Here is a 16,433-nt window from a genome sequence, read left to right on the forward strand (position 1 = left end):
TGCATAATAGTGTGGACAGCAGCTCAGAAAAGGAGTGAATGCTACTGGTAATTTGTAGATAATATTCTTTAAGACTTGGGGGAACCATTGAACTTTGAAATGTTTATTAGAAAATTCTTTGTTCAGAATCAGACTCCATATTTTACGTATACTTAAATACTTCAGGGATATTGTTGAAAGCCCAGTTTTTTTATGTGCTATTAAATTTTTAGGTTACATACTGAAGAAAAGTATGTACACAGAATGTAGTGCTCCTAGTTACTATTTTTTCTATTAATGAAATAGTTTAGTTCTGGTGTAAAAGTTCTATGTTTGAATGCTAAAAAAAAAAAAAAGCTGGACTGCATTATGGCACTTTTGCCTTGGTGGCCCACCTTCTCCATTTGAAACATTAGTATTTGTATTTTTCTGCTGCGTTTGTATGAAGACATACTTGACTGTTCTCTTGATTTTAAAATAAAACCTCATGGGCTAAAAAGCTAGAGTAACAAATGTTTGAGCTACTGATGGTGTATCTCAGTGTGCAGCCTCCTGCCACCTCCTGCTTAACCTTTTAGCAATTAGAGTGCCAATATCTAGAGTTCCTGATATCCTTTGGCATCACACTACCTAGTTTTAGTACTAACACTGTTTCATTGCTCCAGTCCCTCTATTCCCCTTTGCCTATTAGTTTTAATTATGGGGCATAATTTGTCTTGGTTTGGTTTTGTTGAGTAACTCAGTTTTATCTAAAGGACCGTATTTGGCCGGGCGCGGTGGCTCATACCTGTAATCGCAGGACTTTGGGAGGGCGAGGTAGGCAGATCACCTGAGGTTGGGAGTTGGAGACCAGCCTGACCAACATGGAGAAACCCCGTCTCTACTGAAAATACAAAAATTGCCGGGCGTGGTGGCTCATGCCTGTAATCCCAGCTACTCGGGAGGCTGAGGCAGGAGAATCGCTTGAACCGGAAGGCGGAGGTTGCAGTGAAACGTCATCCTTTGCATTTCCAGTTCCCTCTAATGGAGCTGGACTCCTGCATGCTTTTGCTCACATCTTCTGGACTTTTTTAAAAAGTAGTGAGTAATACTGCACTTTTGAAACTTGCTCGGGCTTTTATAAATAGGTGGAAACTGACTACCAGTGATTCGGGATGGTGCAAGAGGAAACTACCAGCTCACTAGACGATTCTGACCAATTATGGGGCTGGATACAAGGAATAAGGTCAAAGTAAAACGGCTGAAGTTAAAATAGCATGGTTACTTAGAGTTCATCAAAGTCGAAATTTGAAAGATAAAAAGAAAGCTCTCTGTACCGCCAGGTGGGCGACGGGGACCGGCCAGCTGCGCCGCACCCGCCTGCCGGATTCCCGTTTCCTCGGGGGAGCCGGAAGGACCTGCCTTCAGCGGGCGACGTGCAGGAAACCAATAGCCGCCTCTTGGACGGACTCCTGTCAGTCACGCTTAGCTCCGCCCCCAGGACTAAGGCCCGCCCAGGGGCTTCCCTCCGCCCTTCGCTTGAGAGTTCCTTTTAAATACAGCTCTGGAGCCCGAGCGCGCGTCTTGCGTGCTCGTCCCCACGCCCTCGGGCGGCCGGTCCTTCCTTCTCTGATTGGCCGGGGCCCCTGCTCATCAGCCGTGACGCACTAGGTCTCTTACCGAGGCCCCGCCTTCTTCCGAGAGGCCCGAAAACAATTTTAAGATGGCGGCCGCGGAGGTAGCGCGGAAAACAATGGGGCCGGGGCGGTGGGGACAGGCCGAGGCTTGAGGTGGGCAGCAAGCGCCGGCTGGGGGTCGGGCCGAGCGGGGCAGGAGGAAAACCCGCCGCCGCGCGCGAGCCCGCTCCGCTACCCTCGGGGGCATGGCGCGGCCGTGAGGCGTACAGAGGTAGCCGCGGGGAGCGAAGCCCGCAGTGCCAGCCGGCCCCGAGAGGCCCGGCCCCGGGCCCGGCCCGTGCAGCCCGCGGCCCATGGTGCTGCCCACCTGCCCCATGGCGGAGTTCGCGCTGCCGCGGCACAGCGCGGTCATGGAGCGCCTTCGCCGGCGCATCGAGCTGTGCCGGCGCCACCACAGCACCTGCGAGGCCCGCTACGAGGCCGTGTCGCCCGAGCGCCTGGAGCTGGAGCGCCAGCACACCTTCGCCCTGCATCAGCGCTGCATCCAGGCCAAGGCCAAGCGCGCCGGCAAGCACAGGCAGCCGCCCGCCGCCCCGGCCCCGCCGCCCGCCGCCCCGGCCCCGGCGCCCGCCGCCGCCGCCGCCCCGCGCCTGGACGCCGCTGACGGCCCCGAGCACGGCCGCCCGGCCACGGTGAGTAGGGCGCGGGAAGGCGCTTGTCGGGGCGGCAGCCCCCTCTCCCGAAAACGCTTCCTCTGACGAGGATCGGGCCGCTGGGAGACTTCCCCAGGCATCCGCGACTCCTGGATCTGGCTGGAGGGAGGGGAACATGGCAGGGAGCTGAGAGGTTGTCATCTTCGGGAAGTAGCACGGTGGCGTTACTTTGGGAAAACAGCATCGTGAGGGCCTTGCAGGAGGCCCGACCTGGGAAGGCTGGCGAACGCTAACCGGAGGGTGTTTCTTCCAGACTTGATTTCAGGATGTTGAGATCTTTATTCGAAATAGACTAGCATTCGAGTTGCCTGTGATGGAGGGAGTTCCTGCACCGTAGGCCTGGCCTCATTTATTCTGCAAATGTTTATTGGGTCCTTGCCCTTTACAAGATCCTGTGCTGTAAGCAGGGTCAGGGCTTTCTTATGGAAATAAGTCGGCCTTCGGTTGACCAACTCAAACTTCTCTGAATGGAAAATCAAGAAATCTGTGGAAAACTTAGTAAAACGTTCAGTGAGTTGCATATAAGTATTCCTTGTTTAGGTAGCCTGAACTTTGTGAACTTGAGATTCCTGCAATATTATTGACAATTCTAGTTTTAATTTATCAGGCCTGTTTAAAATCTCTAATGATGTTAGATTGTTGGTCAATTATTACTCCCTTTGGGCTCTCAGTAAATGTTCCTGAAATTTGTTGGTTAGAGGTTTTTCTCCCTGAAACAGATTCACAAAAGAGACAAGATTTTTCAACGGTTGTCTTGGGGATTTTAGTTTAAAACAAATGTTAAAATCTAATTTGTTCTGTGTATTTTTAAATTCATACCTTTATTATCTCTCACCTGGGCTATTGCAGTGCCCGTGCCTAGCTAACTAACGAGTCTTTAGGCATCTAGTTTCTTTCTCTCTTCCTCTCGAAATGCTAGAAATCCTTCTATTGCTTGAAGGGATGAAGTTCAGAGTCTTTGGTTTGGCAATTGGGACCAGTCCTAACCTATCTTTTAATGTCTCTCACAGGTCCTCTGCTCTGGTTGAATTATATTTCTCATTCTCTTCCCCACTAGCCTTGATTGCTGGGCTAGAAGGGAAAAAACCACTCAGATTTCCTTGCTTATTGTATCAACTGGTCAAGGCTTCTCATCTTCGCTTTTGTCATCTGTAAACTAGGGGCATGTTGGGCTTATTATCTCCCAGTGTTCTTTCCCCGCCCTCCTCTCACTCTGTTGCCCAGGCTGGAGTGCAGAGGCACAGTCATGTCTCACTGCAGCCTCAACCTCCCTGGCTCAGGACTCCTCAATCCTTCCGCCTCAGCCTCCTGAGTAACTGGGACCACAGTTGCACACCACCACGCCTGGCTAAATAAAAAAAGTTTTTTTTCTGTTAGATATGGGGGTCTCATTATATTGCCTGGGCTGGTCTTGAACTCCTGGGCTCAAGTGATCCTTTCTTCCAGCTTGGCCTCTCAAAGTACTGAGGTTATAGGCATGAGCCACCTCACCCTGCCACCCCCAGGGTTCTTTTAAAAATAAAAAGAAAGGAGTGTGGACTTGAAAATACAGTATTTCATACATTTAAAGACTGCCTGTGGGACCCTCCTTCATGCCTTTCAGAATCCTGCCACCCTGCCAGTCCCAGCTTATCTCTTTCTTCTGCCTTAAAGCTAGTTCCTGAGCACCCTAACTCACAGCAGTAAGAATCTCCTTTGTCAAAACATTTAGGAAACATATTGTCTATGCTATTTATTTTATTTATGTGTTTATTTATTTTGAGACGGCGTCTTGCCCTGTCGCCCAGGCTGGAGTGCAATGGCGCGATCTTGGCTCACTGCAACCTCCGCCTCCCGGGTTCAAGCGATTCTCCTGCCTCAGCCTCCCTACTAGCTGGGACTACAGGTGCTGGCCACCACGCCCAGCTAATAATTTTTATATTTTTAGTAGAGATGGGGTTTCACCATGTTGGCCAGGCTGGTCTCAAACCCCTGACCTCAGATAATCCACCCGCCTCAGCCTCCCAAAGTGCTGGGATTACAGGCGTGAGCCACCGCGCCTGACCTATTTATGTTTTTTGAGACGGAGTCTTGCCTTGTCGCCCAGGCTGGAGTGCAGTGGTGATCTCTGCTCACTGCAACCTCTGCCTCAGCAATTCTCCTGCCTCAGCTTCCTGAGTAGCTGGGATTACAGGCACACACCACCACACTCGGCTAATTTTTGTATTTTTAGTAGAGACGGGGTTTCTCTGTGTTGGCCAGGCTGGTCTCGAACCCCTGACCTTGTGATCCACCCACCTTGGCCTCCGAAAGTGCTGGGATTACAGGTGTGAGCCACTGTGCCCAGCCTGTGCTATTTATTTTTAGCACATGGTCACTTATTAGTTTAGGTCGAATCTTTCCAACTAGACTGTCAGCTCTTGGAGGCAGGGAGGGCTTGGGCTTACAGTTGGGTAGTGCACATCTTAGGTGTATCTTAAGTGCCTGTTTGTTGAGTTATTGATATAAACTTGGTAGTGCTTTACTCAGTAATCTCTCCTCCTATACACTGACCTCAAGCAAGATGATGTAACTTCATGAGCCTCCTTTCATGGCTCAAGAGTAACAGCTCTTGTAAGGCCTTTTTTTTTTTTTAAAGGAGTTGCTTTGTCACTAGACTGGAGTGCAGTGGCGCCATCTCAGCTCACTGCAGCCTCCACCTCCCAGGTTCAAGCAGTTCCCCTGCCTCAGCCCCCCAAGTAGCTGGGATTACAGACATGAGCCACCACGCTCGGCCTGTGTTAGGAAGGACTTTTAAGAGTAGTTTGTGGTCATTGCAATTGAAGGAAATAATGAAAGCTCATAAAAATCATAGTTTTATACACAAATAGTTGCCTTGAACCCTCCTTAGAAAGTATATTAGTGGGGGCTGGGCGCAGTGGTTCACTCCTGTAAATCCCAGCACTTTGGGAGGCAGAGGCGGGCGGATCACCTGAGGTCAGGAGTTCAAGACCAGCCTGGCCAACATGGTGAAACCCCGTCTCTACTAAAAATACAAAAATCAGCTGGGCATGTGATGTGCGCCTGTGGTCCCAGCTACACAGGAGGCTGAGGGAGGAGAATCACTTGAACCTGGGAGATGGAGGTTACAGTGAGCCGAGATCGTGCCACTGCACTCCAGCCTGGGCAACAGAGGAAGACTCTGTCTCAAATAAAAATAAAAAATTAAAATTAAAATTAAAAAAAAAACGTATATTAGTAATGATTCAATTTTGGTTTAAAGTGATTCTAAGAATTTAGACCCTGTTTGATTTTTTTTTCAGTCCTGAGTCAGTGGAGGAAACTGGGCATGCTGTTTGAAGAGAAATTAATTCTGAGTGTGTTAGAATTTGAATCTAATTTGTCAGTCATTCCTTTTAATGTCAGAGCTTAATCAGATGTGCCATGTTAAGGTGATGTCTTTTTATCACATTAAACCTTGATCTATGGATTTCTTGAGTTTAAACTCTACAGTTGGATGTGCTTTTCTGTGTCTCTGCTAGGAAGAGGGACCCTTTCCACTTGGACTCCGAGTTACTCTAGCTGATCTCTTTGGTCTTGGAATGGGGTCGTGGGAGTAGAAGATGAGTGTCATTAAGAAAACAGTGGCTCCTTCAGTTCAGGGGGAAGAGAGCCCTTGAGCGTGTAGGACTTTGGCTTGGAGAAAGCAGCTTTGCGCACAGATGGAAAGAAGGCACCTCTTAGTCATTGTTATTTTTGACAACTCCATGTATTTGGTCTCATTAATATTTCTTACATAAGGAATATTATAAGTTCTTAATTTTTTTCCAAGTGAACTGTATACTTTTTGGCAGTCATTTCAAAGTTACTTCACCAGCAGCCCATTTGTACAACTGAGAAGAGATCAGATTTACTGCTAGAGTTTACTTCACTTCAGGTTATTGTTTTCTCAGGATATCCCACCACAGCAAATTCTTAGCTACTATCAGCTTAGTCTGTTAGAGATGAATCAGAAACACTGTTTCAGGCTTTTTCTCTATTCTAATTTTCTTTTTTTCTTTTTCTTTTTCTTTTTTTTTGAGATGGAGTCTCGCTCTGTCACCCAGGCTGGAGTGCAGTGGCGTGATCTCAGCTCACTGCAAGCTCCGCCTTCCGGGTTCACGCCATTCTCCTTCCTCAGCCTCCTGAGTAGCTGGGACTACAGGTGCTTGCCACCACACCCGGCTAATTTTTTGTATGTTTTTAGTAAAGACGGGGTTTCACCATGTTAGCCAGGATGGTCTCCATCTCCTGACCTGGTGATCTGCCCGCCTCGGCCTCCCAAAGTGCTGGGATTACAGGCGTGAGCCACCATGCCTGGCTTCTAATTTTCAAGGAATGAGTCTATTAGGTTTTCATTTTTTTTCCCTTTTTCTTGAAACAGGGTCTGGCTCTGTCACCCAGTGGCGCCATAGTGGGGCACTGCAGCCTTGAACTCCTGGGCTCCAGGGGTCCTCCCACCTCAGCCTCCTGAGTAGCTGGGACTACAGGTGTGCACCACCACGCCCGGCTAGGTTTTAAAGTTTTGTGTAGAGATGGGTGTGAGCCACCTTGCCTGGCCGGAAGTTGCTTTTCTTACTTAGTTTTAGGTGTGTGAAGTTTGTCTCTTTTTTAACCTTTTATTTGTAAATAATGTCAAACTTAGAGAAAAGCTCTAAGCTTGGTACAAAGAACATCTGGATACGCACTACCTAGATTTACCTGTTGTCACTGTTGTGCCCCATTTGCCTTATCATTTGCACGTTCTCTCTCTCCCACTCTCTGCCTCTTTCTCTCTCTCTCAAACTTTCATTCTCTGAACCATCTGAGAGTGTGCTGCACACCTCATAGCTCTCTGCTCCCAAACACCCCATGTGTACCTTTTAAGAGTTAAGAAAGCTGTTAATTTTGTAGACCAAAAGCATGCAAGAATTACAAAATAACAAATTATTTCCAGGAAGTAGATATTTCTGAATATAAAACAGATACTGTACTGTAATCATATGGGGTAGGTTTTTTTTTTTGAGACGGAGTCTCGTGCTGTCGCCCAGGCTGGAGTGCAGTGGCGTGATCTCGGCTCACTGCAACCTCCGCCTCCAGGGTTCACGCCATTCTCCTGCCTCAGCCTCCCAAGTAGCTGGGACTACAGGCGCCCGCCGCCGCGCCCGGCTAATTTTTTGCATTTTTAGTAGAGATGGGGTTTCACCGGGTTAACCAGGATGGTCTCAATCTCCTGACCTCGTGATCCGCCCGCCTCGGCCTCCCAAAGTGCTGGGATGACAGGCGTGAGCCACCGTGCCCGGCCCGGGTAGTTTTTGTTAAAAAGTTCATCAGTGTGGCTTTAGGATCTCATTTCTTCCTGTAATGCCTGAGACCTTGTCTAGAACGCTCTTTCCTTTTTTGTCTTCCGTATCTCCCTTCCCAACTGAGTCTTTCCCTTCAGCTTGAAATTATGAACAAATATTCTCCACACTGACAAGTCCTGTGTTTTCTCACTGTCGAAATAGTTCCATATTCTTCCTTCCCTTTGCCCTTCCCACTTGAACTTCTCATTTACTCATTGGCCCATGGTAATATGCCTTCCACCTCTTCTATTCCTCTGAAGTTGCCTCCATGAAGGACACCAAGGATGGATTTGCCAAATTCATTGGCATCTTTTTTTTTTTTTTTGAGACAGGGTCTCACTCTGTTGCCTAGGCTGGAGTGCAGTGGCACCATTATGGCTTATTACAGACTCAACCTCCCAGGCTCAAGTGATCCTCCCACCACAGCCTCCTGAGTAGCTACAGGCATGAGCCACCACACCCAGCCTCATTGGTATCTTAGTCATCATTCTTCATGACTTCTTCCTTTTCTTAGCTTCTCTCTTCTGATTTCCTTTTCAGCTTTCTGACTTTTTTTCTTTGTCTCCTTCCTATTTTCGCTTATTAATTCATACAGCAAATATGTGAGTGCCTGCTGTAGGCCAGAGTGCAATCAGCCCTCCATATCTGTGCATTCTGCATCTGCGGATTCAACCAATTGTAGATAGAAAATATTTTTTAGGAAAAAACAGTTAAAAAATAACAATACAACAATTAACACAAATTTTAAAATGCAGCTGGGCATGTTGGCTTATGCCTGTAATCTCAGAACTTTTGGGAGGCTGCAGTGGAAGGGTAGCTTGAACTTAGGAGTTTTAGGCCAGCCTGAGCAATATAACAAGACTTCATCTCTAGAAGAGAAGAGAAGAGAAGAAAAGAGAAGAGAATGGATAAAAATAAAAATATAGCTGGGTATGGTGGCTCACACCTGTAATTCCAGCACTTGGGGAGGCCAAAGCTGGTGGATTTCTTGAGCCCAGGAATTCGAGACCAGCCTGAGCAGCCTAGTGAGATGTCATCTCTATAAAGGTGCAGTAGCATGCACCTATGTTCTCAGCTCCTTGGGAGACCGAGATAGTAGGATCGTGTGGGACTGGGAGGTAAAGGCTGCAGCGAGCTATGATTGTACCACTGCACTTTAGCCCCTGGGTGACATCAAGACCCTGCCTCAAAAATAAATTAAAAAATAAAAATATGACAACATTTACATAGCATTTCTGTCATACGAAGTATTATAAGTAATCTAGAGGTGATTTAAAGTATACAGGAGAATGTGTATATATTATTTGCAAATACTAGGCCATTTTATATAAGGGACTTGAGCATCCTTGGATTTTGGTATCCTGGTGGAGCTGGGCAAGGGTCTTAGAACCAATTCCCCATGGATACCAAGGGAACTACTGTATACAGTAGTGAATAGAACAAATTAAAATTCTTCTCTCATGGGGAAAGAGGAGATCAATAATTTTAAGTTAATTTTGTTATAATAAGTGCTAAGCAAAAATTAAAAGCAGAGTAATGTGATACTAAATGACAGTAGTAGCTTAAGATGTCTTGATTTGAGCTTGATAATTGAGAGGCTGTCAGTCAGCTGAAAGTCTTAGAACATTCCAGTTAGAGAGAACCACCAGTACAAAGTGTCTGGGGCCGGACCCTTCTGCGCTGGCGTGAAGAACAGAAAGCAGGCCAGTGTGTCTGGAGTAGCGTGGCACGGAGGGCCAGATCAAGTGTGGTGGGAAGCAGTAGCAGGATGGGGAGCAGAAACATGATGTGATCCAACTTAGGGTTTTTTTTTTCCTTTTTTGAGGCAGAGTCTCGCTCTGCTGCCCAGGCTGGAGTGCAGTGGCGCCATCTCAGCTCACTGCAAGCTCTGCCTCCCGGGTTCACGCCATTCTCCTGCCTCAGCCTCCCAAGTAGCTGGGACTACAGGTGCCCGCCACCACGCCCAGCTAATTTTTTTGTATTTTTTTTTTTTTTTAGTAGAGACAGGTTTCATGTGTTAGCCAGGATGGTCTCCATCTCCTGACCTCGTGACCCGCCCACCTTAGCCTCCCAAAGTGCTGGGATTACAGGCGTGAGCCACTGTTCCCGGCCGATCCAACTTAGGTTTTTAAAGATTGTTCTGGTGCTAGGTGAAGGATGCCTGGGATTGGTATGGACAGGAGTGGATGCATATAAAGCTTTTGCAGCTCTCTAGATGCCAGGGCTGGGGCGGGTGGTAGGCAGCAGTGGAGCTGGAGAAGAGGAGATGGGTTTTGGACAGTTTCTGAGGGCAGAGGTGGCAGGACTGGGTTGCTGGACTAGATGGCTTTGTTTTGGGGGCAAGAGTGGGGAGTATTCAAGAGAAATTCCTAGTTTTATGGCTTGAGAAACTTTCTTTGTGCTTTAAAAATATTGGTGTTCCCTAGGCAACTATATCCCTGACCATTTTCACTCTTTTTTCCCTGAGTAATGTTATTGATTTTTTCATAGCTTCATTTGTCACCTGTAATAAGATTCTCCAAATCCCCAGTCCAGATCTGTCTTCCAGATTTCAAATCCACATTTCCAGCTGTCTACTGGACATTTTCATCTTTCCAGGATATATTGCCCACATATCCAAAATGGACTTTCCCTTTTTCCTACCAAATCATATGCTCCTTCTAAGTATTTTCCCTAACCCAGTCATCCAAAGTAAAAACCTGAGAATTTTCCACTCTTTTTCCACAATTCCCAGCGTTTAGTTGGTGGTTCTTTCAACCAGCGTTGAAGTCCTGCTGGAGCCAGGAATCGTGGTAGATGCTGAACCTGTACTGCGGAGCCTAAGTAGGAGCAGATGATACATAGATCATTGCAAAGCCAAGTTCAGGGCTAAAGCCTGTGAGAATATTGAGGAAGGGGGATGCCTTTTTGTTGAAGTTTGGAAGGCTTTAAAGAACTGACTCTGGGCCGGTTGTGGTGGCTCACGCCGGTATTCCCAGCACTTTGAGAGGCTGAGGTGGGCGGATCACTTGAAGTCAGGAGTTCAAGACCAGCCTGGCCAAAATGGTGAAACCCGTCTCTACTAAAACATACAAAAATTAGCTCGGCGCGGTAGCATACACCTGTAATCCCAGTTACTTGGGAGGCGGAGTTAGGAGAATAACTTGAACCCAGGAGGTGGAGGTTGTAGTGAGCTGAGATTGTGACATTGTACTACAGCCTGGGTGGCAGAGCGAGACTGTGTCTCAAAAAAAGAAAAAGAGACAGAACTTACTTTTAAGATGGATCTTAAGCTTTAGCCAGATGCTTTCCCCAAAGGTGTTCCATGGAACACTAATTTCATGGGCTATTGAAAGTTACAGTGGAATACATTTGAGGAACACTGGCCTAAACAGTTCTTTTTTCCCCCTGAGCATTTGTACATGTTGGCTAAACAAATTTATTTTATTTTATTTATTTATTTTATTGATTTATTCTTTGAGACGGAGTCTCCCTCTGTCACCAGACTGGAGTGCAGTGGAGTGATCTCGGCTCACTGCAGCCTCCACCTCCTGGGTTCAAGCAATTCTCCCACCTCTGCCTCCCAAGTATCTGGGACTACAGGCATGCACCACCACGTCTGGCTAAGTTTTTGTATTTTTAGTAGAGACTGGGTTTCACCATGTTTGCCAGATTGGTCTCCAACTCCTGACCTCAGGTGATCCACCCTCCTCAGCCTCCCAAAGTGCCGGGATTACAGGTGTGAGCCACCGCACCTGGCCAACAAATTTAATTTGCTTTATTAAGAACATTTTTGGCCAGGCGTGGTGGCTCAAGCCTGTAATCCTAGCACTTTGGGAGGCCAAGGCGGGTGGATCACCTGAAGTCAGGAGTTCAAGACCAGTCTGGCCAACATGGCGAAACCTCGTCTCTACTAAAAATACAAAAATTAGCTGGGTGTGGTGGTGCGTGCCTGTAATCCCAGCTACTCGGGAGGCTGAGGCAGGGGAATCCCTAGAACCTAGGCACCGAAGGTTGCAGTGAGCCGAGATCCTGTGTCCAGCCCAGGCGACAGTGAGATTTCATCTCAAAAAAAAAAATTTTTTTTGCCACATTCAGTGTCTCACACCTTGTAATCCCAGCATTTTGGGAGGCTGAGGTGGGTGGATCATTTGAGATCAAGAGTTCGAGACTGGTCTGGCCAACATGGTGAAACCCTGTCGCTACTAAAAAAATTAAAAATTAGCTGGGTGTTATGGCACACACCTCTAATCCCAGCTACTTGGGAGGCTGAGGCAGGAGAATCACTTGAACCCAGAAGGCAGAGGTTGCAGTGAGCTGAACTCGTGTCCCTGCACTCCAGCCCAGGTGATAGAGAAAGATTCCATCTGTAAAAGAAAGAACATTTCAAATCTTTAATATGTGGCTATGCATGAAGACATGAGCTCTTTTTTTTTTTTTTTTTTTTTGAGACGGAGTCTCGCTCTGTCACCCAGGCTGGAGTGCTGTGGCCGGATCTCAGCTCACTGCAAGCTCCGCCTCCCGGGTTCCCGCCATTCTCCTGCCTCAGCCTCCCGAGTGGCCGGGACTACAGGCGCCGCCACCGCGCCCGGCTAGTTTTTTTTTGTATTTTTTAGTAGAGACGGGGTTTCACCGTGTTAGCCAGGATGGTCTCGATCTCCTGACCTCGTGATCCGCCCGTCTCGGCCTCCCAAAGTGCTGGGATTACAGGCTTGAGCCACCGCGCCCGGCCTGACATGAGCTCTTATCAAGAAGCATTCAGTAGGACTTTGATTTCCTTTAGGGCACTAAGCAAAAGCACTAAATTATGATAGTGAGTAGTTCTTTGAATTTGGGACTTAAAGGCTGAAAGGTGAGTTAGGTCATGAAAAGCCTTATAGTTGAGACGGGGTGTTTGGACAAAATAATTTTGAAATACTGTGAACTCCTTGACGCTTTTTTTTTTTTTTTTTTTTGAGACGTTGTTTCGCTCTTGTTGCCCAGGCTGGAGTGCAATGGCGCCATCTTGGCTCACAGCAACCTCTGCCTCCCGGGTTCAAGTGATTGTCCTGCCTCAGCCTCCCGAGTAGCTGGGATTACAGGCATGAGCCACCACGCCCAGCTAATTTTGTATTTTTAGTAGAGACGGGGTTTTTCCATGTTGGTCAGCCTGGTCTTGAACTCCCGACCTCAGGTGATCCGCCCGCCTGGCCTCCCAAAGTGCTGGGATTACAGGCATGAGCCACCACGCCCAACCCCCCTCACACTTTTGTTGTTGTTGTTGTTGTTGTTGTTTTTAAGACAGAGTCTTGCTCTGTCACCCAGGCTGGAGGGCAGTGGTGTGATCTCAGCTCACTGCAAGTTCCACCTCCCCGGTTCACGCCATTCTCCTGCCTCAGCCTCCCGAGTAGCTGGGACTACAGGTGCCTGCCACCACGCCTGGCTAATTTTTTTTTTTTTTTTGTATTTTTGGTAGAGACGGGGTTTCACCTTGTTAGCCAGGATGGCCTCAATCTCCTGACCTTATGATCTGCCTGCCTCAGCCTCCCAAAGTGCTGGGATTACAGGCGTGAGCCACCACGCCCGGCCTCCGCTCACACATTTTTAAGTTGACACCTGGCACTTTTCATCTTAAGTTTTTAAGCTTATGAAAAGTTATAATGCATTTTTTTGTTTATCAATTATAAACTAAGTTACCATAATTCAGTTTTATTAAATGAAATGTATGAAATAATACATTTAGGTAACACAGCCTTATAAATGCTACATATACTTAATTTGAATCAACTATTTTAAAAGAAGAAAGGGTCAAAAAAGTGCTGCTTATAGTTACAGGGCATATAACTTCCAGAGAATTATAAATATTAACATTTAAAAATAAAATGGTTACATCAGTTTTTAAAATGTAGCCAGTGGAATCTGAATATCTTAGCGATATGCTATCTTTCATCAACTGTTTAAAGAATGCTTTAACAGAAATTTTAAATTCCTTTTTCTCCTGGAACTTGCATTCTTTTTACACTTAGCCCACATAATATGTTTTATTTTAACATAATATATGTTTGGAAGCCTTTTATTTATCATTCTAGCACATTTCTTTGTAACAAAAATAGGTATAAAAAATTAAAATAAAAATTTTTTTTTTCTTCACAATGGAGTCTTGCTCTGTTGCCCAGGCTGGAGTGCAGTGGCATGATCTTGGCTCACTGCAACCTCCACTCCCCCGGGTTTAAGCAGTTCTCCTGCCTCAGCCTCCGGAGTAATGGGATTACTGGCACCTGCCACCATGCCTGGCTAATTTTTGTATTTTTAGTAGAGATGGGGTTTCACAATGTTGGCCAGGCTGGTCTTGGACTCGACCTCACGATCCACCTGCCTGGGCCTCCTAAAGTGCTGAGATCATAGGTGTGAGCTGCCACACCCAGCCAAAATAAAAATTGTAAATTAATTTACTTTCACCATTAAGCTGGATCCTTTGCAGGTTTTTTTTTTTTTTTTTTTGGAGACGGAGTCTCACTCTGTCTCCAGACTGGAGTGTGGTGGCACGATCTTGGCTCACTGCAACCTCCGCCTCCCGGGTTCAAGCAGTTCTGCTGCAGCCTCCCAAGTAGCTACCATGCCCAGCTAATTTTTGTATTTTTAGTCGAGATGGGATTTCACCATATTGCCTAAGCTGGTCTCGAACTCTTGACCTCAGGTAAACCACCGCACCCAGCTGCTTTTGCTCTTTTTAAAGTTGATTCATGCAAAATAATATATGTAGCATTTATAAGATTCTGGTACATCTATTTCTTATTTCAACCAGTTGAGTTATAGTAGTTTAGTACAAAACAATGCATGAATTATAAATTTTTATAAGTAATTATTATGCAAAAAAGTACAAGTTTATTAGAAACGCTCTCCTTAATGAGATAGACAGGGCTCCCTTACCTGCCTTGATTTATTCATGTCATTATGGAGGAATATTACTTGTAGCCAAAGTAAGAGTTCTCAGTTCAGTTCTTGTTTTTGTTTTTGTAAATTTAAGTCCCAAAAATTCTTGCTCACATAAATAAACTATAAAGGAAAGTAATAATGGCTGGGCGTGGTGGCTTGCACCTGTAATCCCAGCACTTTGGGAGGCTGAGGCGGGCGGATCACCTGAGGTCGGTAGTTTAAGACCAGCCTAGCCAACATGGCAAAACCCCCCATCTCTACTAAAAATATAAAAAGTAGCCGGGCGTGGTGGCATGTGCCTTTAATCCCAGTACTCAGGAGGCTGAGGCAGGAGAATCACTTGAACTGGGGAGGCAGAGGTTGCAATGAGCTGAGATAGCGCCATTCCATTCCAGCCTGGGCAACAGAGCAAAACTCTGCCTCAACAAAAAAACGGTTAGGCACGGTGGCTCACACCTGTAATCCCAGCACTCTGGGAGGCTGAGGCGGGTGCAGATCACCTGAGGTCAGGAGTTGGAGACCAGTCTGGCCAACATGGCAAAACCCCGTCACTGCTAAAAATGCAAAAATTAGCCGGGCATGGTGGCTGTCACCTGTAATCCCAGCAACTTGGGAGGCTGAGGCAGGAGAATCACTTGAACCCAGGAGGCAGAGGTTGCAGTGAGCGGAGATCATGCCACTGCACTCCAGCCTAGGGACAGAGCGAGGCTCAGTCTCAAAAAAAAAAAAAGGGTGGAGGGGGATGAATAAGGTTAGTCAAAGGAATGTTTTGTTTTTTTGAGACGGAGTTTCGCTCTTGTTGCCCAGGCTGGAGTACAATGGCGCAATCTTGGCTCACCGCAACCTCTGCCTCCCGGGGTTCAAGCAATTCTCCTGCCTCGGCCTCCCGAGTAGCTGGGATTACAGGCATACGCCACCACGCCCGGCTAATTTTGTGTTTTTAGTAGAGACAGGGTTTCTCCATATTGGTCATGCTGCTCTCAAACTCCCGACCTCAGGTGATTCGTCCACCTCAGCCTCCCAAAGTGCTGGGATTATAGGTGTGAGCCAGCACGCCTAGCCAGCAATGTTACGCAATATTTTGAAGCCTGAATTGTGTGCCAAAAAATCAGTTACATATCATCAAAAATTAACTTATCAGTTGACAGCTTGGTTAGTCTTTTAATTTCGTTGAAAACTAAGAATTAGAAACCATGCGACTTGCAAAAGGATTTATCTAGTCATTAGTCTTCACTCTCAGTGAGAAATATAACAAAAAGGCTTTAGCAAGTCTTGTAAATTGGTTATTGATTATGCATGTTGTTCTTTCGGTTAGAGGTACCTTGTTTCCTTCTTTGTCATTTCCCAGTCCCCGACCCCTGAAACAGAGTCTCAGGCTGGGTTTATTTTTTATTTTTTGTAGAGAGTAAGTCTTGCTCTGTCTCCCCTCCTGGAGTGCAGTGGCTATTAGGTGCTATTATGGTGCACTACAGCCTTCAACTCCTGGGCTTAGCTCCCTAGTAACTGGGACTACAGATGTGTGCCAATGCACCTGACTTTCACACTTTTAATTAGTGTGTTTTTGCTGTTCTATATTAGACTATGAGCAACTTAAGAGCAAGACCAAGAGTTTGGCATTATACCTGCTGTATTTGGCAGTCATCAAGCATCTGTTGAACGGTATTATAGAAGGAGCTCTGAAGTGAGAGTCAGAAGCTGTATGATTTTGGGCTAGAACCAGTTTGGAAGTGGAGTTGGTAGAGATAAGGCAGTAGGCCCTGATTTGCACACCCATGTTTAGGGCATCATTGATCACACTAGGAGGGAGCAACCTAAATGTCCATCACAGATGAATGGATAAAGAAAACGTGGCATATCCATACAACAGAATATTATTCAGCCTTAAGAATGAAGGAAATATTGTCATATGC

The 16,433-nt window shown here is 46.6% G+C and overlaps 1 protein-coding gene across 1 annotated transcript in view; it reads left to right on the plus strand.

Annotated features, from left to right (window-relative positions):
* The first annotated feature begins 1,657 nt into the window (after positions 1 to 1,657).
* MAML1 (mastermind like transcriptional coactivator 1) overlaps positions 1,658 to 16,433 on the plus strand; it is a 53,389-nt gene continuing 38,613 nt past the window's right edge. The window contains exon 1 of the mRNA XM_001105097.5: positions 1,658 to 2,287. Within this exon, the coding sequence (XP_001105097.4) occupies positions 1,949 to 2,287 (339 nt within the window). The 5' untranslated portion in view covers positions 1,658 to 1,948. The remainder of the gene's footprint in view (positions 2,288 to 16,433) is intronic.

This window comes from Macaca mulatta, chromosome 6, assembly GCF_049350105.2.
Source record: "Macaca mulatta isolate MMU2019108-1 chromosome 6, T2T-MMU8v2.0, whole genome shotgun sequence".
Lineage (NCBI taxonomy): Eukaryota > Metazoa > Chordata > Mammalia > Primates > Cercopithecidae > Macaca > Macaca mulatta.